The 23589-nt window shown below is 43.4% G+C and overlaps 1 protein-coding gene across 4 annotated transcripts in view; it reads right to left on the reverse strand.

Moving 5' to 3' along the window:
• Positions 1-23589, reverse strand: part of LOC106562225 (A disintegrin and metalloproteinase with thrombospondin motifs 6) — a 96113-nt gene that overhangs the window by 18499 nt on the left and 54025 nt on the right. For all 4 annotated transcript variants that reach the window (XM_014126965.2, XM_014127028.2, XM_014126954.2 and 1 more), the window contains 5 exons: positions 9508-9610; positions 7296-7429; positions 5274-5397; positions 2801-2881; positions 983-1146 (listed from right to left, as the gene is read on the reverse strand). In XM_014126965.2, coding sequence (XP_013982440.1) covers positions 983-1146; positions 2801-2881; positions 5274-5397; positions 7296-7429; positions 9508-9610 — 606 coding nt within the window. The remainder of the gene's footprint in view (positions 1-982; positions 1147-2800; positions 2882-5273; positions 5398-7295; positions 7430-9507; positions 9611-23589) is intronic.

Raw genomic sequence — 23589 nt, forward strand, 5'->3', positions numbered from 1 at the left:
TGCATATTTAAAGACAGGACATATGGGGGCGTAGTGAGATACCCGATGGGTTGAACGATTCTCTTCTCATCACTCATCTTGAAAAAAAACGTGTTTCTAAAAACGTGGAAATGTCAATCTGCCATCATTAACACAATGTAAAAATCAATATGATTTATTATTGAAATATAGAATAAGTCCCCAGTAAAGAGTTGTTACGTGTTCCTCTTACTGTACAGTACTGCAGCGGAGACTCTAATCATCCAACCAGCACTGTGTTTATGTTAGCGTATTTGATGCAGTATTTGATGCAAGGGAACATAGGAATGATGCAGTTTTCAGTTGCCACAACGGAATGGCCTGTGGTGGGATGGACAGCTCTGTTTATTCCTAACCCTAACCGGGTTAACCCCAGCCCTAATCCAGTGGGGCTATGGGGTCTGGTATTTCCAGTATTCAAGTCCAGGCAAAAGCCACTGCGGTCCTGAGGGCCATTGAGTGGGACGGCTTAAAGAAACACAAACACACACACACACAGACATCCAGGCATCACACCCACTTACACCCGTGCACATACACACACAGGTTTTCACAAGCCAGAACACGCTCGCAAACATAAACACACACGCTCACCAAAACACATGTCCATTTGCATTTGAATTGAGCCAGAAATGGCTTTTTCAATATCTACATTGCTGTATATACTGTAGTAAACCCCAAGCCAGCACAGTCTTACTGGCCTGAAGGTCAGCTAAGGTTTGCTGGGAGCAGCTGTTGTGCTTCATGTCGATTCAAACTGGTAACATCTGAAGGTTGTCTTTGTGAAATTCCCTTTTTCGTGGAATCCCCCCTCTCTCCACCCCCCAAACTGACTAAGGACACCCGGTGGGCTGAAAGACGCATGAAAAAGCCCTTTTTGTGTTTGATCCTCTTTCTGTGTCAAAGACAAACCTCCCCCCACATTGTTTACTCAACACACAACAAAACAGTCAAATGTGGTTACCATGACGACTAGGTTTTCCGTGGTGGCCCCCAGGGCCTCTAGTGACTCAGGTTCGTCAAGTGGTCTCTTGTAGTGGAACGCCGTCCCTGCGATGTCAAACTTCCTGGGCCAGTCGATGGTCCACGCTCCGTTGATGAAGTAGTCATCTCCCTCTGACTTCAATGCTACAGAAAGGCACCGATAGAAGAAGATTTCTAGTTGGCTTTGTACCCACAACACCGTGTTAGCCCACTGAGATAAAGCCTAGGTAGGAGGAATGCGCTGGTGTCGCTAAGACACATGTTCAGCTCTCGGGCAGGGTTGAGTGTAGTTCACTGAACACCCTACAGTTAAAATAGCAGCCTGTTAAAATGCTGACAAGAGTGGTGAGCCAAAGACTACCCAGGAACGGTAGCCAAGACAACAGGTGGTGGCAGTGTTTTGGTGTGATGTCATCACCATCATTCATCATCAACACCGTCGTCCTCTCCTGATGTCATTGGCAACTTTCTTTCCGCAACAGACACTGTGCAGCACTCAGGGCGAGCTCACACACACACACACACACACACACACACACACACACACACACACACACACACACACACACACACACACACACACACACACACACACACACACACACACACACACACACACACACACACACACACACACAGAGACTCTCTCACAGAGACTCTCTCACTTTTCAGAGGGAAAGAGAAAACGCACACACACACACAACCACACACACTCTTCAGGTGAAAGCCTGGAAGAATCCCATGAATACCATTCCTGCCGGTCGTCAAAACAAAGGAGTCGTCTCCAAGCACAACACATCTCAAAATATCCATTTTCTCAGAGTTGAAACGGGGCCAAATTGAGGAGAAACGATCCAAACACTGTGTTCCCTCTCTCTATCTCTCTAGCTGATTCCTCATGCATATGCACTTTATTACAACAATACTTATTTGACTCCTCCTCTTTTGGGGGATAGCTTACAGAATGCAGTCTTTACTGTCACCTCATCTGCACATTCAAATAGTGAGCTCTCAGTCCGTCTCCACTGCTAAAGGCAGCCTCACACAACTTTGCCAAGACCAAATACTCCCACATCCTTTAGGGTCTGTCACACATTACTTGGAAGGGACATAGAGAGCGCCGTCTACACAATAGGACACAAAGTGACAATTGTTAAAACTTGTATCAAATAAAATAAATGTTGATATACAGATATTCTTCTATCCACTTGAATCCACGAGGGCCTCAGGGCTGTCACTGCAGTGTTGTAAATCTAACAACGCCTGATGTTTCAAAGCCTGATTTCAGTCCTCCATCGACAACCTGAGCTGTAAATTCACCACTCTGTCACACGGCTAACTCCCTAGTTAATGTCAAGCCCACGACAACAGCACTAAACGAAATGGGCTTGTTTGATTGTTTTGATTCTGACTGTCAGAGCTGTGAATGTTGTTCTGTTTTCGTCTGGAACGAAGAGGGAGAGACCGACGCTAAAGACTCCCACTGGACGCGCGCTGAATACTTTCTCTAATGTGGAAGCTGTTCATTTAGTGCCAGTTAAAAATACATTGTCTGCTCTCCTCTAGACTGAGAAAGCACTAGGTGATGCGGAAAACTGGATGTTTAAACCAAGAACTGAAGCCAACCGCTAATATGAAACAGGTTAATTTCAAACTGCTTCACATTACTGTTCACTAATTGTGTGGAGTTATGAACATAATGAACATTTTCAGATATATAGACTGTAAAGAAATACAGGATGATCAAAATAGTTAGAACGACGACCGTTACGTGTAGCGTTTGAAAGAGGTCACTTACCGATGTAGTTCTTGGACATGGCAATTTCTTGGATTTCTATGTGGACTGATCCCCTTGGTATCAGAACAACCTCCATGTAACCTGGTAGAGAAAAGAGCAACACCATTACAAACACAGCATTTAGATGCATTACTGGACATACCATAGTAGGAGAAAGTGCTTTTGTCTCTCTACAGACTAGTCTTGGACCCAGAGCCAGGATGAAGCCATATCACCACTCCGAGTCCTTCACCGGATGATGTAATTAATGCAAATATATTATATTTCCATTTATGTTTTGACAACATGTTTCTCAACTCCCAAAACCATACGCTTTATCATTGGGTGACAAAGGGAAACACACACACACACACACACACACACACACACACACACACACACACACACACACACACACACACACACACACACACACACACACACACACACACACACACACACACACACACACACACACACACACACACACACACACACAGAGATTTCCATGAAAAATGAAGTGTTTGGCTTCAGTGCTCTGTTGGCCCTAGGACGGGGCTGCTCTGCCAAAAAGACAATACGTTCCTGAGTTTTTACCTTCTGCACGAGGATGTGTCTCCCGGAAAGTGCTTACAAACTTGTGGTGTTTGGCAGCTTTCAGAATGCACAGAGGAATGGGCTCTCTCTGAAATACATACTCTTCTCTACACACTGCTGTCTCCTCTACATTACACACTCCTCTTCTCTGATCCTCTCTTCTTTATACTGCTGTCTCCTCTACATTACACACTCCTCTTCTCTGATCCTCTCTTCTTTACACTGCTGTCTCCTCTACATTACACACTCCTCTTCTCTGATCCTCTCTTCTTTACACTGCTGTCTCCTCTACATTACACACTCCTCTTCTCTGATCCTCTCTTCTTTATACTGCTGTCTCCTCTACATTACACACTCCTCTTCTCTGATCCTCTCTTCTTTACACTGCTGTCTCCTCTACATTACACACTCCTCTTCTCTGATCCTCTCTTCTTTATACTGCTGTCTCCTCTACATTACACACTCCTCTTCTCTGATCCTCTCTTCTTTACACTGCTGTCTCCTCTACATTACACACTCCTCTTCTCTGATCCTCTCTTCTTTACACTGCTGTCTCCTCTACATTACACACTCCTCTTCTCTGATCCTCTCTTCTTTACACTGCTGTCTCCTCTACATTACACACTCCTCTTCTCTGATCCTCTCTTCTTTACACTGCTGTCTCCTCTACATTACACACTCCTCTTCTCTGATCCTCTCTTCTTTACACTGCTGTCTCCTCTACATTACACACTCCTCTTCTCTGATCCTCTCTTCTTTACACTGCTGTCTCCTCTACATTACACACCCCTCTTCTCTGATCCTCTCTTCTTTACACTGCTGTCTCCTCTACATTACACACTCCTCTTCTCTGATCCTCCCTTCTTTACACTGCTGTCTCCTCTACATTACACACTCCTCTTCTCTGATCCTCCCTTTTTTACACTGCTGTCTCCTCTACATTACACACTCCTCTTCTCTGATCCTCCCTTCTTTACACTGCTGTCTCCTCTACATTACACACTCCTCTTCTCTGATCCTCCCTTTTTTACACTGCTGTCTCCTCTACATTACACACTCCTCTTCTCTGATCCTCCCTTCTTTACACTGCTGTCTCCTCTACATTACACACCCCTCTTCTCTGATCCTCCCTTCTTTACACTGCTGTCTCCTCTACATTACACACCCCTCTTCTCTGATCCTCCCTTCTTTACACTGCTGTCTCCTCTACATTACACACTCCTCTTCTCTGATCCTCCCTTCTTTACACGTTACACATCCTTTTGTATCTCTACATGAGTGTACAAAACATTGGGAACACCTGCTCTTTCCACAACCTAGAATGAACAGGTGAATCCAGGTGAAAGCTATGATCCCTTATTGATGTTACCTGTTAAATCCACTTAAAGGAGGATTTGTAAGCCTTGAGACAACTGAGACACGGAGTGGGCAAGACAAAAGATGTAAGTGCCTTTGAACAGTGTATGGTAGTAGGTGCCAGGCGCACCGGTTTGAGTGTGTCAAGAACTGCAACGCTGCAGGGTTTTTCACCCTCAACCGTTTCCCGTGTGTATCAACAATGGTCCACCACCGAAAGGACATCCTGCCAACTTGACACAACTGTGGGAATCATTGGTGTTAACATGGGCCAGCATCTCTGTGGAACGCTTTCGACACCTTGAAGAGTCCCGATGAACTGAGGCTGATCTGAGAGTAAAAGGGGGTGCAACTCAATATTAGGAAGGTGTTCCTAATATTTGGTCCTCTCAGTGTATATACTACTCTCCCACTACGTGTACTTGCTCAGAGGAGAGACCTCATGACCCTTCACCTTTTTCTTCAGTTTGTATGGAACTAAAACATTTGCACACCTGAAGTAAAGAGCCCTGTCAAGTTCTGTCCCCAGACTGGGTCTTACCTCCTCTGGGTAGGGAGTCATTGAACAGTCCCTCTGTGGCCTCACAGGTGCTGCCATCCCCTCCACACACCCGACAGCGGTCCTCCTTGGCGTCCGAACCCAGGATGTTGTCACAGCCTACGTGCTGAGAGAGGAGACAGGGTACCATGTTATATTACTTTAAGTATAACTTATACCATGGTAACAACACTGTTTAATAATACTATAGTAATACCATAGTAACACCATAGTAATACCATAGTAACACCATAGCAATACCACAGTGATACCATAGTAATAAAGAAAAGTGCTGAAGAAGTGACTTCAAGTCTGTGGAAGCTGCATGGAGCAGCAGTTTTACGTCAGTTAAAACGCTAACTCATGATTGGATAGTACCTGATTAACAACCGTAGAACGACAGGTGGACGAGAGGGCCAGACTGAACAGTCGCTGAACTGCCAGTCTCTTTTAGAGAGTTACGGTAAAGTAAGTATTTCAGAGTTGTATAGACTCCTCTAAAATGTGATAGGGAGAATGTCACCTTAACGACAGGAGGGAAAAATACATTTATTCTCACACATCCCTCGCATTCACTCTCTCTCTCGCCCCCTCTCTCTCTCACTCTCTATTCTCTCCGTTCTCGCTCTCATTCTCTCTCTCTCTCTCCGTCCACAGTTCTCTGCTCTATCCCTATCTGTTTCTTCTCTCTTTCATTTTCTCGCTCTCCCTTTGTCTTTCTCCAACACGTGCACAGGCCTACATGAAGCATTTTGAGTATTTCTGAGCAGCCTCCAAGCAGACGGTGTTCCAGAGATTAATCACATCATGTCAGAGACTCTAGAAGACTCTAGAAGGCCAACTGCTGCTGAAATAAAAAGGCACATTGGACTGTGACTAGGAATGAACATGTCCCAGTGCTTTCTGGGAAGAAACCTCCAACACACACACACACACACACACACACACACACACACACACACACACACACACACACACACACACACACACACACACACACACACACACACACACACACACACACACACACACACACACACACACACACACACACACCCTAACCCGATTGTACACATACTGTACACACACACAGAACAAAGACAGCAGTAGATGCCAGATCTCATTAATAAACACATTCTTTTCAGCTTTTTTCAACTCAAAAAAACTATTTTGAATGTAAATTCAAACCTTATTTTAAACAAACGCCCAGTGGTGAAATAAATGACAGTGTCTTTCCATTCAACTTCCACATTAATCTGGATAGCCAGTTTCCTGAGGAGAACTTCAAAACAATCCCAGACATGATCTGTTGAGCTGTGATAAGAGTCTAGATTAAAACCTCCGCCAGCCAACTCAATGAAAACCAACTGACTGAAACTCCACGTTTTGTTCTAACGCTACATTGTTCCATATTGGATAACGGTATTTCTTTGCTGTCTCTCAGTCACTTTTTTTTTCTTCCCAGTCAGTCAGTATCATATAAACAAGGTCCCTTGAGATAAGAAGGAACACAAACACTGTGACTACAAACTGTACAAACTGGGTCACAGGCTGAGTTTTGTTTGTTTCCTGGTCACATGGTCAGGATCATTACATTAGGTTACAGTCATCCAGTTTATTAGCTTATCTATCACAATGTAATCAGGTCATAGCCATGGTACAGTGTTTCTCCTATGGGGGAGTCAGCACCATACTGGCTGGGTCCTGACTGGAAGCAGCGTGGGTCTGTTTGACTGGGGTGAGTCACAGCGTGGGAACAAGAAGCACTACTTTTATCTGGGGAAACTTACAGTAATTGAAACGACAACCTAAATATTACCACCACTACGTCACAAGAACACTTACCACACTCAAGACAGACAAACAGACACACACATACGCACGCACACACACACACACACATACGCACGCACGCACACACACACACACACACACACGCACACGCACACGCACACGCACACACGCACACACACACACACACACACACACAAAGACACACTCTCTCTCTCTCTCTCTCTCTCTCACCTTGCACTCTCCATTGATGCAGATGTCCAGTGAGTCGGCCTGGCAGCGTGTTCCATCGATGACGGCTGGGGAGCGCTCGGTGTAGAAGTTATAGCCCTCCGCCAGACAGTTCAGAGCACACGGCTTCACACCACCTGGAACACACAGGAAAGAGGTCAGAAGGTTCAACATACTGGACAAACTTCCACAGGGCAGGGGTCTACTCATGTACACATAGTTATACATACAGTAGGGAGATATCAGACAAAACCTAATATATCCTAATAGTATCTGCCATTAAGCAGACGCTTTTACCCAAAGCGACTAATAGTATGCGAGCGTACATTTTACACATGGGTGGCATGACCCTTGGCATTGTGAGTGCCATGCTTTACCAACTGAGCCACATCGACCTCAAACTTAGAGACATTTCTCGGCTACACCCACCGGCCACAGACAGAACACTAAGGTTCAGTCATAACGATTACAGGTTCAAACACATTATAACACAAGTTCTATTTAAGCAATGAGGCACGAGGGGCTGTGGTATATGGCCTATATACCACAGCTAAGGGCTCTTCTTGAGCACGACGCAACACGGAGTGCTTGGATACAGACCTTAGCCGTGGTATATTGGCCATTTACCACAAACCCCAGAGGTGCCTTATTGCTATTATAAAATGGTTACCAACGTAATTAGAGCAGTAAAAATACATGTTTTGTCGTACTCGTGGTATACGGTCTGATATAGCATGGCTGTCAGCCAATCAGCATTCAGGACTCGCAACCGCCCAGTTTATAAATAACAGTTGATTCACATCATACCCATCATGTGTGCCATGATGAATGACATGACTATGAATACATCTATCTATAAGAAAATAATGCAGTTTAAAATATTGATTTTATTTGAAATCCCAGAAAACCTTTTGTGGTGCTAGTTGTGAGCCAGGAGTCCCAGGACATGAACCAAGGCCCTGTTCTCTGCTCTCCTCTAGAGTTTGTTGATAGTAATAAAGACTTCTATTAGTCATGCTTAGATCTGATCCTGGACCTGGGGCCTGACGTCACTTCAGTACTGACACTGGGAGAGGTAGCTGGGGCTGCCATGACACTCACACACACACACACAGTGACATCCACACTGAGGTTTTCTCCAATCTCTAAATGTAGGCTGACAGTCCAATAGATTTGTACCAGCTACAGGGGAGCTCATAGCGTTGACGAATGGGAGTTGTGTGATATCAGAGTTCAACTTTTAGCGCAACAGCCTGGGAGAGAGGACTAGACTGTGCTTTATGAGTTGTATGTGCGCGCGCGTGTGTGTGTGTGTGTGTGTGTGTGTGTGTGTGTGTGTGTGTGTGTGTGTGTGTGTGTGTGTGTGTGTGTGTGTGTGTGTGTGTGTGTGTGTGTGTGTGTGTGTGTGTATGTGTGCATGCATGTGTGTGTGTGTGTTTCTTTGTGAGTAACTTTCCACTGCGATCTCTAGTGAACATTAGAGAATACATACAGGTGTTGGATGTTAATTTGACCAGTATTGTCACAGCAAAATAATCCTGCAGCAACAGGATTTGAACGTTTCGTACATAATGTTGCTTGATTGGTGGTTAGGCTATTAGCTGGCCAAAATGAGGCTGCATGAAAAGTGCAATACTGTTAATATAATTAAGTGCGGTTTTTCAGTGAATTTATGTAAATCGTGAAGCTCATCTGCATTTCCTGCGGTGCAGGAAAATTCTCAGCAGCTAAAAAGTGATCAAATTAAGAGCATAGTAAGTCCTGGTACCAATCCATCAATTATAGCCCAGATAGTGATGAACCAGAATTCAAGCCTCAATGGACCCAAATCCCACCCCTCTCCCACTCCCACCCCTCCCACACTCCCACTCCCACCCCTCCCACACTCCCACTCCCACTCCCACTCCCAAGTCTTCATTGAGGGCTAAAGAGTTGGAATGGCTGTCCAGAGGGCCATCAAACACAATGTGGGAATCCCAGGAATTCTGGGCCTATCAAACAGTCCTGCCTACTGTTGGTATTAGATGTGTACACAACACAGTCACAGAGAGAAGCCTTTAGACTGTCACTGAGGGCCAGAGTGGACCACAGGCTCTGGGAAGCTACTGTATGATGAAAGGTATCAAAGCGCCAAATAAACTACTACAAACGGGTGGAGAAAAACAGTGGAATGGACGGGAGCGATTGAAGGATTAATGCATTATTCCGATCTCACCTCCAGTGTAGGGCTTCCAGTTGTAGTATTTCCCACGGAACGGCATGCTGTCGAAGTCGGCACACTGCTTCACCCGGAAATCCCGGGATCCCGAAGGACATGCCTGGAAAACAGCGAATCAAAAACAACACATTAGAATGTTAGGGTAGTTAACAAAGCCTAGTTTAACTAACCTTAGTACAGTCTATTGCCTGTAAAGACCTTTTTCCTAAAACCGCTCTATTCTGGCCTGAGACAGTCTGTTATGTTATTATTTCTCTCATGCAGCAAACAATATGTTTTGTGTTTGGAACAACTGCTTTGTTTCCACTGTTGATTTGTGATGGATAATAGAACACTTATTTGAGTGGGTAATTAGAAACATCCACGCTGGGTCGGCCCTGTCTGGTACAGACTAGACTGGGGCTGTGCTGGGGCTGGGGTTAGGGCTGGGGATGGGGTTAGGACTGGGGCTGTGCTGGGGTTGGGGTTAGGGCTGGGGTTAGGACTGGGGTTAGGGCTGGGGATGGGGTTAGGACTGGGGTTAGGGCTGGGGTTGGGGTTAGGACTGGGGTTAGGGCTGGGGTTGGGGTTAGGGCTGGGGATGGGGTTAGGACTGGGGTTAGGGCTGGGGTTGGGGTTAGGGCTGGGGGTGGGGTTAGGGCTGGGGATGGGGTTAGGACTGGGGTTAGGGCTGGGTTTGGGGTTAGGGCTGGGGTTAGGGCTGGGGTTGGGGTTAGGGCTGGGGTTAGGGCTGGGTTTGGGGTTAGGGCTGGGGTTAGGGCTGGGTTTGGGGTTAGGGCTGGGATTAGGGCTGGAGATGGGGTTAGGGTTGGAGATGGGGTTAGGGCTAGGGTTAGGGTTAGGGCTGGGATTAGGCCTGGGGTTAGGGCCTGGGGTTAGGGCTGGGGATGTCGTTAGGGCTGGGGATGGGGTTAGGGCTGGGCTGGCCTTGACTGGGGGCTGGGCCGGATCAACAGTGTTTGGTTCAGACTAGACTGGGGCGGGGGTAAGGTGCTGGGGTTGTGGCTGGGGTTAGCATTAGAGATGAGGCTGGAGCTAGGACTGGGACAGGTACTGGGGCCAGGGCCGGGGCCAGTGCTGGGGCTTGGGTTGGTGTTCTCTGCCTTGGAAGGCTTTCCAATTGGATCAGAGAAGAGGCAAAGACATTATTGTTGAAAACATTCTCTGTCTGAGAACTTTCTCTCTTGTCTCTCCAGATGAAATTGTGTGGCTAGTGATGTCCAGCCACCCGACAACCTTCCCACTAAACCCCATCCCCTCCTCCCTTCTGCAGAACATCTCTGGAGACCTTCTCCCATTCCTCACTTCCCTCATCAACTTATCCCTGACCACTGGCTGCCTCCCCTCTGACTTCAAGATGGTTCCCCTCCTCAAGAAACCAACACTCGACCCTTCTGACAGCGAAAACTACAGACGGTATCCCTTGTTTCTCTTCTTTCCAAAACAGTTGAGCGTGCGATCTCTGACCAAGTCTCTCGTTATCTCTCTCAGAACGATCTTCTTGACCCTAACCACTCAAGCTTTGTCACGGAGGCTCACCGCTCTTCCGAAGCTGACGCTCTCTTCTCTGTTCTCCTCCTCCTAGATCTTCAACACCGTGAACCATCAGATCCTCCTCTCCACCCTCCTCGGGCCTTGAGGTCTCAGGCTCTGGATTGCATCCTACCTGGCAGGTCCAGCTCAGCCCAGTCAAAACTCTTCTCTGTCCTGGCATCCCAACGGTGGAACCAGCTTCCCCCTAACGTCAGGACAGCGGCGTCCCTACCCATCTTCCAAAAACGTCTGAAACCCTACCTCTTTAAAGAGTATTGTAAATAAATCCCACGGCAACCTCCCCCCAACCCCAAAATGTAATTCAAATGTTTTAAAATGCGCTTGTTTTTGCCTACTACCACTGACTTTGCTGAGGGAACATAACAACTTCACTGAGGGAAAATGTACTTGTTCCGATTGTGATGCGTCGTGGTCTCACCTAGCTATCTTAAACAACTAGCTCTCACAGTCTTGAGTCAGATTTAGACGTTAAGCCATGTTTCTCAAAAGTCACATTTCAAAGTTGTTACAAAGGTCAAATTTGTGTTTAAGGTTAAGTTTAGGTATTAACTCTGAACGGTTAAGGTAAGGGTTAAGGTTTGGGATAGGTAAAAAAACGAAATCTCAAAAACAACTTTCTATCGCTGGATTCAAACTTGCAACCTTTAGAATCAGAGGCAGATGCTTACGCCCATCCGTAAACCCCGTCCACAACGCCCTAGAAAAACAGAGACTTACTTGAAGGTAACAATGCTAACTAATTGTAAGTCGCTCTGGAATAGAACGTCTGCTAAATAGCTCAAATGTCCATGTAAATGTATGTGTGTGCGTGTGTGCGTGTGCGAGGGCCAACAGCACTTTCCCTCAGGACAAATAAAGACTCTCAGTGACCTCAGGTCAAAGCAATATACTGTATTTCACAGGCTGAAAGTACAGCAGGATAAACAGGCCTGAACACACAAACACGCAGGCACACACGCACTACAGGCCTGAACCCAGCTGAAGGAAAGGGTGACTGACTTTCATTACTATTGAAGTAAGGGCCAATCCCCAGTCAGTTCCATCACGCAGCTCGGGTGAGAAAAGACAGACTGAAATACAGTACTAGGGTAAGATTAGTGTTTTAATCATTTGTGTGATGTTGATCGAGACAGCGCTTAGACAACTAGAGACTAGATCAAACACGGCCAATATGCACCGGGAACTATAAGAAGTATAGAACTGGAACTGGAAGGTATGGATCCAACCCTCTCAATCCCTCCTATCGTAAACCCCAGCCACTCTAGTGAACACAATGTCTGTGTCAGCCACTACAGAGGAACTCCCAGCAGGCCTCCCTCCCTCCATTGTTGTCCTGCTTCCCATTAAGAGGTGACATTTAATAGTACACATGCACAGATGACATTTAGAAGTGACATGTTGATATCCCTAACACAGTCCTGGTGGATTATGTGAACTGGCTACAGGGGACAGTGCCAGGGAGGGAGGGAGTCAGCATTATCTCATTGTTGTGAAAGAGAGAACAATTGAGTGCTGACCTCTGCTCAGCAGGGAACAATGACCAGGGCAGGAACCGCAGGCCATAGGGGGGGCTGGGAGTGTGTGTGTGTGTGTGTGTAAATGAATTAAGTCATAACACACACACTCACATACACACCACGCCGGTCAGCGCTGTGGGAGAGATTAGCCTTTAGCTCAGACCCCATGGCTAGCGGCTAGCAATCTCCTCTGATAGCCATGGGGTTAGTCTAGCGTGTCTGTATGTTATGACTTAATTCCTTTACACACACACTCCCAGTGTTTGACCTTCATTACTACAAGGCTTCATTTCCAGACCAGAGCTGTCAACGCCAGACTCGCTCTACACTCTCTGCTCTCTCTGAAATTACCATACGTGTTTTTGTGTGTGTGTGTGTGTGTGTGTGTGTGTGTGTGTGTGTGTGTGTGTGTGTGTGTGTGTGTGTGTGTGTGCGTGCGCGTGTGCGTGTAGGAGCTCTGTGGACGCACTACGGTCGGGGCAATGAAACGGTGGTCTGGGACGATGTTTGTTTTCCAAAGTAAACGTTCGATGCTTGCTCTCAACTGTTATTTTTAAGATTTGTGGTCGAGTATCCACAAGCCTCCTAACTGGCTCAATTTTCAGCTTCAGAAAAAAAGGCCCACCTTGAAATAGTTAGGAGGAGTGGGGTGCTGGGGGGGGTTGAGTGTGCAGCCATACACAATATTTGTTCAAAGTATTTTTTAGGACTAAAGTACGGTATTTGAATTAACTTTCATAGAATTTAAAGGAACATTTTGCATTGCGTTGTGTGTAACAATAAGATCTCACTGGGACGTTCAAACGTTGTTTCAACACAAACAAAACCTAAATTCACCAGGACAAAAGCATTTATTTGACCATTGTTTTCATCAAGCTAGCATCCTCAGTGCTCTCTGTTATCCCAAAACCACTCATGCGTTAAATCTTCCATCAATCAAAGTCAGTGATACTCCATTCAGTACCTTGACAGAGTCAGAGAGGCAGGTAATTGCCTTTAGTGAATGGCTGAGGTTTACTTTGCTCTTCCAAAAGGGAACAACAACTTAACCCTTTACAGGAGGACAAGCCTTCTTAGAACCAGCTTCCTCCTAGCAACCTTAAAAATAGTGGGATCCCAACAAACCAGGAACATTCCCAGAACATTAGCTAAGATTCCCATTAAGTTCTAAATAGGGTTTTATCTAACATTAGGATGATAACATCCCAAAACCAAACATAAAAAATGTTCTCCTAACATTCACTAAAATGGTGTGCACAACATCTGTAACAACCACAACCGAACATTCCCCAAAAGTTCTAACTAGGTTTTCAAGTAATGTAATAACACAATGTACCAGTAATCTTTTCCTAGCAAACCACAATTGGTTCTGTGCAAGTTCCAAGAACATTCGTTAGGTTGGGGTAAATGTTCTGAGAACACAAAAACTGTCCAGTTGTGCTGATGATTATACAGTGTTTGTATAAAACCTTTGCCTGCTGTTGCAAGAACGTTCCCAGAAGACATTTAGTTTGTTCTTTAAAGGTTTCCAGAATGTTTCATTAGGTTGTGGTAACAGTCTGGTGGGAACACTGTGGGGTCATCACAAAAGATATGTTACCAAAACCCCCCCAAAATTGTGCAGTTGTGTGGATGATTCTACAATGTTTATTTTAGGGTGCAAAAAACATTTACCAGATATTACAAGATCATTCCTCAAACAATTTTTGTCTGTTCTTTAAAGGTTCTCAAAATGTTTCATTAGGTTGTGGGAACAGTATGGTGGGAACATTGTGGGGACATCACAAAAGATATGTTCCCCAAAAAACAAAAACTGTCCAGTTGTGATGACATTCAGATAATGTTTGCACAAAATCAGTGTGCACAAAACATTCCTTGGATGTTGCAAGAATATTGACAAAACAGTCTTTCTGAGTTCTTGAAAGGTTCCCAGAACATTTCATTAGGCTGTGGGAACAGTGTGGGTACATTACAATAGATACAGGGCCTTCACAAAGTATTCACACCCCTTAATTAACCTTTTCCAAATTTTGTTGTGTTACAGATAGAAATTAAAATGAATTCATTTGAGATTTTGTGTCACTGGCCTACACACAATACCCATAATGTCAAAGTGGAATTATTAATTACAAATGAAAAGCTGAAAGGTCTTGAGTCAATAATTATTCAAGTAAAGAACAAGATGGACCACACACACTGTTAAAGCTCCCAATTCACCCAACGGATCTGCGTCAGGTTTAGGATTGAAACGTAAATAAAGCGGTGAATTGGGAGCTTTTACAGTGTGTGGTCCTTCTTGTTCCATCCTAGTGTTCTTCATTAGCCCAGCACCTATGTTTTTAAGGATGTGCATATGACCACAAACTTTTCAAGAAGTATTCAACCCATTTGTTATGGCAAGCCTAAGTAAGTTCAGGAGTAAAAATTTGCTTAACAAGTCACATATTAAGTTGCATGGACTACACGGTGTGCAATAATAGTGCTTACCATGATTTTTTAAGGACTATCTCATCTCTGTACCCAACATAGGGCTGTTACAGTGACCGTATTATCGCCACACCGGTGTTCACGAGTCATGAAGGCAGTCCACATGACCACATGACTGTTTAGTCACAGTAATTAGGCTTCTCCAAGCTCTGATGCTGCTGATGGTCATTAGTAGCCTACCAAACTTGCTATCTGCCTGGTACTCAGCACTCTATTGTCCCTCTAATCACTCTGACATCAATGCAAATATATTCGCAAATCTAACCAAACACTTCAGGAGAGCCCATGAGCTCATGTTGCACAACGTTTCTATAGGCTATGCAATTGCGTGCGAAAAAAGAGTGATGGCTTCTATTAAAAAGAGGAGGATCCAATCAGCTTTCTATAGGCTAGGCCTACTATATTTATTTCTCAACTTTCCTAATATTAAGCACATTGCTTTTCTTTACAACAAGAGTATAGCCTACCTGGCATGAAAATGGAGATACTAAATGTGGTTATGTTAATTAACGGTCAATTACCGTGAGACCGACAATCACCGGCTGACAAAATGTTGTGACCGCCACAGCCCTAACCCCACACATACAATTATCTGTAAGGTCCATCAAGCGGTGAATTTCAAACACAGATTCAACCTTAAAGACATTTACATTACATTTAAGTCATTTAGCAGACGCTCTTATCCAGAGCGACTTACAAAAAAGACCAGGGAGGTTTACAATGCTTCACAAAGAAGGGCATCTATTGGTAGTAGGCTTGGGCGGTATACCGTATACCGGCGTATTTGGAAATAGCCAGGGAAGGATTTTTCAATTCCGTCAATACCGTTGAAACTATTTCTTTGAATTTCTTCCTATACATTTTAATATTTGTAGCTATATTGCAAGTAAATACCCACATTCAACTTGTGCAAGGAGATGAAGCAGATTGCGTTCTTATTTCACCTGTCACATTATATAAAGCTTACTTAGTTCCCCAGCACAGTCGCATATTTGTTTGTAAATAGCACAACAGGAGAAAGCGTGAGCAGGTGAGTCCAGCTGTGTATTGACAGGGGTCACGTTTTATAGTAAAAGTCAACAGTGTTCTTCTTTCCTTTAATAGAGTGATCAAGGCTAGGCAACTATAGTTTTCCTTTCCAGAAAATACATCAGAGCAACACATTCGACATAAAATAGCTTCATTTTCATGAGATGACAGCAGAAGTGGGCAGCGCACAATTGGCCCAGCGTCGTCCGGGTTAGGGTTTGGCCGGGGTAGGCCGTTCATTGTAAATAAGAATTTGTTCTTAACTGACTTGCAATAGGTAAATAAAGGTTAAATAAAATAAAATGCAATGCTATTTGGCTGGCAGCTGCACAAGTAAATGAGCTCACAATGAAAAAGCAAGATCTTTTTTGTAAAAAAACTATGCATGGCCATGATATTTCTAATGTTTAGGCCTGTCATAGAAAGAATGTAGCCAGCTACATGTCCTAATGTTTTGCTTAAAGTTCATCTTGCATTTTACCTGAGAAAAATAGTCTGGCTACACCAAGTAAGGTATCGGAGAAAATAAGTTACACATCAGTCGGAGCGCTGTCTGCAGATATAAATGTCCCTTCGTGAATTCTCATCCAAGTTTAGAAGTGGAAACTGAAGCACAAAATGAGTCTAATGCCGAGCAGAACTTACAAAAATAAGCATTTTAGATTTGTGTTTACAAAACACAACAAGATATTTTTTAGGAGTTTTATCTTTTTCGACCTGCTGTGAAAAACGCAGAATTATGCGTTATTAACAAGACCCTTAGTTTAACTTGCTATCTAAGTAAGTGGCTGAATTAATAAGGTGACGGGGCAGCATATTATGTTTGAATTCTGCCCATGTTTGAGAAGGCAAAGCCCTTTGGATGAGTTATTTGTACAGCTGCCACTGCTATCTTGATTTCCTTGCGTTTTTTCTCCTCTCCATTCTCAGTCCGTTTGCTCCTCCCCCCTATTCTCCCAGCAGAGCAGGCAGGCAGGCCAGTTGCCCTAGCAACTCCCGACTCGACAGTTCACAGAGCCGCATGCGTCAAAACATTGTTCATTTGCACAATGTCTCTCTTCACATTCGCTTGTAAATGTCCAAACTCACCAAAAAAACATTCAGTAGCTCCTACCTATGTATAACTTTATGAGCTGGATTGCAATTAATTTATTTTCATTTGCACTTGTTAGCATATTTAGCTAGCAACCTCCATGCAAATTCGCTATTACTTGTTTTGTTAGCATTCTGGTAATAGACTCCCAATGGTAATTTTTTTTGCATTTTTTTTGGCGCCTACTTGTGTATTAAACTGGTAATATTGTAAATCCTGAGGTGAGAGAAGGACGCTATGACAATATGAAAATCTGGATACGGCCCACCCTAATTGGTAGATGGGTAAAAATGAAAAAAGCAGACATTGAATATCTCTTTGAGCATGGTGATGTTATTAATTACACTTTGGAATGGTGTATCAATACACCCAGTCACTACAAAGACACAGGCGTCCTTCCTAACTCAGTCGCCGGAGTGGAAGGAAACCACTCAGGGATTTCACAATGAGGCCAATCAGTGGTGACTTTAATACAGTTACAGAGTTTAATGGCTATGATAGAAGATAACTGAGGATGGCTCAGCAATATTGTAGTTACTCCACAATACTAACCTAAATGACAGAGTGAAAAGAAAGAAGCCGGTACAGAATACAAATATTCCAAAACATGCATCCTGTTTGTAAAATTGCAAAAAATGTGGCAAAGAAATTAACTTTAGGTCCTGAATACAAAGTGTTATGTTTGGTGGCAAATTGCTTACCAAGACGACAGAATGTTCCTGAGTGGCCTAGTTACAGTTTTGACTTAAATCAGCTTGAAAATCTATGGCAAGACATGAAAATGGCTGTCTAGCAATGACCAACAACCAACTTGACAGAGCTTGAAGAATTTTAAAAGAATAATGGGCAAATATTGTACATTCCAGGTGTGCAAAGCTCTTAGAGACTTATCCAGAAAGACTCACAGCTGTAATCGCTGCCAAAGGTGATTCTAACAGGTATTGACTCAGGGGTGTGAATACTTACGTAAATGAGATATTTCTATATTTCATCTTCAATACATTTGCAAAACTTTCTAAAAACATGTTTTCACTTTGTCATTATGGGGTATTTTGTGAAGATGTGTGAGATAAAATTTTTAAAAAAAAATGAATTCAGGCTGTAACACAACAAAATGTGGAATAAGTCAAGGGTTATGAATACTTTCTGAAAGTACTGTAGGTTCCCAAAAACACAAAATATGCTCAATTGTGATGACATTCATACAATGTTTACAAGTTAGGTTGCACAGGACATTCCCTTAATGTTGTAAGAATGCTGACAGAACACCTGGTCTAAGTTCTTTAAAGGTTCCCCAGAACATTTCATTAAGTTATGGGAATTGTCTGGGATGTTGCAAGAATATTCTTGTGATATTCACAAAGGTTCTCAAGAACATTTAGAAAATGTTAAATTTAAGTTTTACCTAATATTACCACAACCTCAGCATCCAAATGTGTAGTTCCTTAAAGTAGATTGGAATACGTCCCCATTATTTCCTCTCCATATTTAAATGAAATTCACATCTGAGGACGATATTGTAGGCACACTAAAAGGTGATATGAACACACAGCATTTTCATTTAATTCATAGGACTTCTGAACAGCATTTAATCATACAAACACAACAATATGTTTTACAATTCACATGTTGACAATCTGCACATGTAGGGTTTGAACCTGCAACTTTTGGTTCCCAAGCCAGGCCCTTTATCCTTCATGCCACCAGGAAAGCTCTCGTACATCTTCTCTTTTTAGTATATAGCCATGACTGTACGGTCAATCAGGAATTCCATGCTTCATTTTAAGCCTTCTTAGACATAACCTACCCAGGGGAATACTGGTAACTGAGTTATTCGCCGTCACTTCACCCATCCTCTTTATATGCTGGGTACTTCTGGGCCCATTTTTACAAGGTATCCCAAGACTATGAGTGCTGATCTAGGATCACTTTTTCCATTCAGATCATGAAAAATAAGACGGGGGACGGGGACCATATCAAGCGTCTCAAAGTAGGAATTATATCAGGTGCGTTTATTTTAACAGTACATTTTTAGACTGTATAGCATTTTTTACAGTTAGTCTAAATTCTGGATTTCTGACTGGATTTCTACATCTGGACGAAATAAAGACATCCTCTCTTGTAGTACAATATATCTGAGGCTCAATTTCAAAAGAAACATGCTACCGAAGGGGTTCGTAACGTTTCAGCCGACTCTGTGCCCTGAACGAGTACCTGAAGAAACTTTGCAACGACAGGGATATCTCTTTTTGTGACAACTTTGATTTGCTGTGGGAGCAACCAGCACTTTTTAGAAGAGACGGGATTCACCCTAACCGCAGGGGTTCCAGGATTATTTCCAGAAACATCGCAAACGGTTTTAGAGACTGACGGACAGGGTTTGGTAGTGGTCCAGTTTTCCCTGTCAGAATAAGCAAAAGAGGACTTGGAAACCATATCAACTCCTGTACAAATGGCACTATGGTTATTGTGAGTAACCTCATTTATGTTCCTTTAACTCCGCCTTCTAGTGAGTTTACACAAACTGTTATCTCCGACCATTCTGATAGATTGGAGACTGTAAGAAAACTTGGTTGTAATAATTTGGTTGTTATTTCATTGGTTACCTTGAGGCAGATCCCCCAGGGGCAGAGTGGCCCACACTCATTGAATATGGCGCTTTTAAATGTTAGAGCAATCACAAGTAAAACCTTTCTCGTGAATGACCTCATTAGTGAGCGCAAAGTTGATTGCATGTTTCTCACTGAAACATAGCTGTCATCAGACTGTAGTGCTGATCTTATTGAAGCCTCCCCCTCAGACTACAGCTTTTCATACTCTATCAGAAAAGGGAAAAATGTGGGGGGACAGCCTCTATTTTTACTAATGCTCTCAGCTGTAAGGACAATTGGTTTGGCGACTTTACAGGGTCTTTGAGCATCATGCTATACTGTTTAAAAGTCAGCCACCAGTGCTGGCCATAACCCTGTATAGGCTATTGGCTATTGTCCTTGAAAACTGTGATAAAATCATTGTGTTGGGCGATTTTAATATTCATGTTGACATAGAGACTGACTCCAAGGCCAATGGATTTATGAATCTTTTGAGCTCTATGGACTTTATCCAACATGTCACTGGGCACACCCATAACCACGGCCATACTCGGGACCTAGTTATTACCAAGGGGCTTGCTATTGACACATCTTCTGTTATTGATGTTGCTTTATCTGATCACCACTGTGTATTTTTTACTACCTTGTTGCCCTTAGCACCGGGTAATACTGAACACATTATTAAGAAACGCTATCTTACCTCTGAAGTTGCTCCAGATTTTATTGAGTGTATGAACAATACTCCACCACGTATTCTGCCTTCCTCTTGTGATGATTTAGTTGATAACTTTAATAGCAAATGAAGGGCAACCATTGATGCCATAGCTTCAGTGAGGTTTAGAAAGGTCACATCCAAACAGAGAGGCCCTTGGATGAGTGAGGACGCATATAAATTAAAGAGAAATTGCTGAAAGGCAGAGCTGAAGCGGAGAAAGTCAAAGTTGAACGTCCATTTTGATATTCTGAGAGAGCAACTTGGCATATATAACAAGGCAATTATGAATGCCAGACGGACTCATTTTTCTAACTTGATCATTAATAATCAGAATAATTAGACAGTGCTCTTCTCGACCATTGATGGCCTGATAAATCCTACCCCCGCAAACCTATGTGAACTTTCCTCCACATCTAAATGCGATGAGTTTGCTGCATATTTCAGAGATAAGATAACCAACATTAGGCTGGATATCAGTCAAGAAGACCTGATGAGAAGGAGGTTTGATGATATGTGCCCTAGGCTACCACACAAAGGCACTATGGAGTTATTTTCCCTGGTTGACACAGACATGCTGAGAAAAGTGATATCACAACTTAAGCCTTCTACCTGCCTTCTCGATCCTATCCACATGACCTTCTTCAAAACAGTTTTTAATTGCATATCTGAAGAAGTGCAAGTTATTGTTAATCACTCCCTGTTCACAGGCATTTTGCCCACTGCACTAAAAACTGGTACGGTGAAACCCCTTCTGAAGAAAAGTGATCTAGATTGTTCAGCTCTTAGCAATTTTCGGCCCATCTCCAACCTTTCGTTCTTAAGCAAAATTCTGGAGAGATTGGTGTTCAAACAGCTAAACTATTATAAGTGCCAACTGTACTTTTGAAAAATTCCAATCTGGTTTTCGTGCCCACTACAGCACAGAGACAGCCTTAGTTAAAGTGGTAAATGATCTTAGAGCCAACACAGATGCCAAACAGCTCTCTGTCGTTGTACTCTTAGATTTAAGTGCTGCATTCGACACTGTTGACATCAATGTCCTTCTGGACAGACTGAAGAGATTGGTTGGCCTCTCCGGTCCAGTTCTAAAGTGTTTAAGGACCTATTTCACCGATCGAGAGTTTTTTGTCACCCTTGGTGAACATAACTCAGAGGAAATACATATCACATGTGGCATTGCACAACGTTCGATTTTGGGTCTGGTACTGTTCAGTTTATATACAGTACCAGTCAAACGTTTGGACACACCTACTCATTCAACGGTTTTTTCTTTATTTTTACCATTTTATACATTGTAGAATAACAGTGAAGACATCAAAACTATGAAAGAACGCATATGGAATCATGTAGTAACCATTTGAGATTCTTCAAAGTAGCCACCCTTTACCTTGATGACAGCTTTGCACACTCTTGGCATTCTCTCAACCAGCTTCCTGAGGTAGTCACCTGGAATGCATTTCAATTAACAGGTGTGCCTTGTTAAAAGTACATTTGTGGAATTTCTTTCCTTCTTAATGCGTTTGAGCAAATCAGTTGTGTTGTGACAAGGCAGGGGTGGTATACAGAAGATAACCCTATTTGGTAAAAGACCAAGTCCATATTATGGCAAGAACAGCTCAAATAATTAAAGAGAACCAACAGTCCATCATTACTTTAAGTCATGAAGGTCAGTCAATCTGGAAAATGTCAAGAACTTTGAACGTTTCTTCAAGTGCAGTCTCAAAAACCATCAAGCGCTATGAGGACCACCACAGGAAAGGAAGACCCAGAGTTCAGACAAGACCGTGTGAATCAGGCCTTCATGGTTGAATTGCTGCAAAGAAACCACTACTAAAGGACACCAATAAGAAGAAGAGACTTTCTTGGGCCAAGAAACATGAGCAATGGACATTAGACCAGTGGAAATCTGTCTTTAGTGTGATGAGTCCAAATTTGAGATTTTTGTTCCAACCACCGTGTCTTTGTGAGACGCATAATAGGCAAACGGATGATCTCCGCATGTGTGGTTCCCACCGTGAAGCATGGAGGAGGTGTGATGGTGTGGGGGTGCTTTGCTGGTGACACTGTCTGTGATTTATTCAAGGCACACTTAACCAGCATGTCTACCACAGCATTCTGCAGTGATACGCCATCCAATCTGGTTTGCGCTTAGTGGCACTATCATTTGTTTTTCAACAGGACAATGACCCAACACACCTCCAAGCTGTGTAAGGGCTATTTGACCAAGAAGGAGAGTGATGGAGCGCTACATCAGATGACCTGGCCTCCACAATCACCCGACCTCAACCCAATTGAGATGGTTTGGGAAGAGTACAACCGCAGAGTGAAGGACAAGCAGTCAACAAGTGCTCAGCATATGTGGGAACTCCTTCAAGACTGTTGGAAAAACATTCCAGGTGAAGCTGTTTGAGAGAATGCCAAGAGTGTGCAAAGCTGTTATCAAGGCAAAGGGTGGCTACTTTGAAGAATCTCAAATATATTTTGATTTATTTAACACTTTTTTGGTTACTAAATGATTCCAGATGTGTTATTTCATAGTTTTGATGTCTTCACAGTTATTCTACAATGTAAAAAATTGTAAAAATAAAGAAAAACCCTTGAATGAGTAGGTGTGTCCAAACCTTTGACTGGTACTGTATGTTACCCCTTGGCAGCGTTATCTAAATCACAGCATTGATTTTCACTGCTATGCAGACGATACACAACTTTACATGTCACCAGAGGATTTTAGCTCCATGGATCAATTATTAGACTGTATTCGTGATTTAAATACTTCGATGGCTCACAACTTCCTCCAGCTAAATCAAGACAAGACCGAGGTACTCATTGTTGGAGCCAAAGCACAGAGAGAGAATGAGCCACACATTTTAATTCACAGGCAATAAAGATAACACACCAGGTAAAAAAACCTAGGTGTTATTTTAGATTCTGAACACATTCGGAATGTGACCAAAATAGCTTTTTATCACCTGAGGAACATTGCCAAGGTGCGGCCGTTTCTCTCTTAGGCTGATACAGAGAGAATCATCCATGCTTTTATTACAAGCAGGCTTGACTACTGCAGTGCTCCCCTGTCTGGTCTACCTAAGAAAG

The sequence above is a fragment of the Salmo salar genome, chromosome ssa01 (assembly GCF_905237065.1).
Source record: "Salmo salar chromosome ssa01, Ssal_v3.1, whole genome shotgun sequence".
In the NCBI taxonomy this organism is placed as follows: Eukaryota; Metazoa; Chordata; class Actinopteri; order Salmoniformes; family Salmonidae; genus Salmo; species Salmo salar.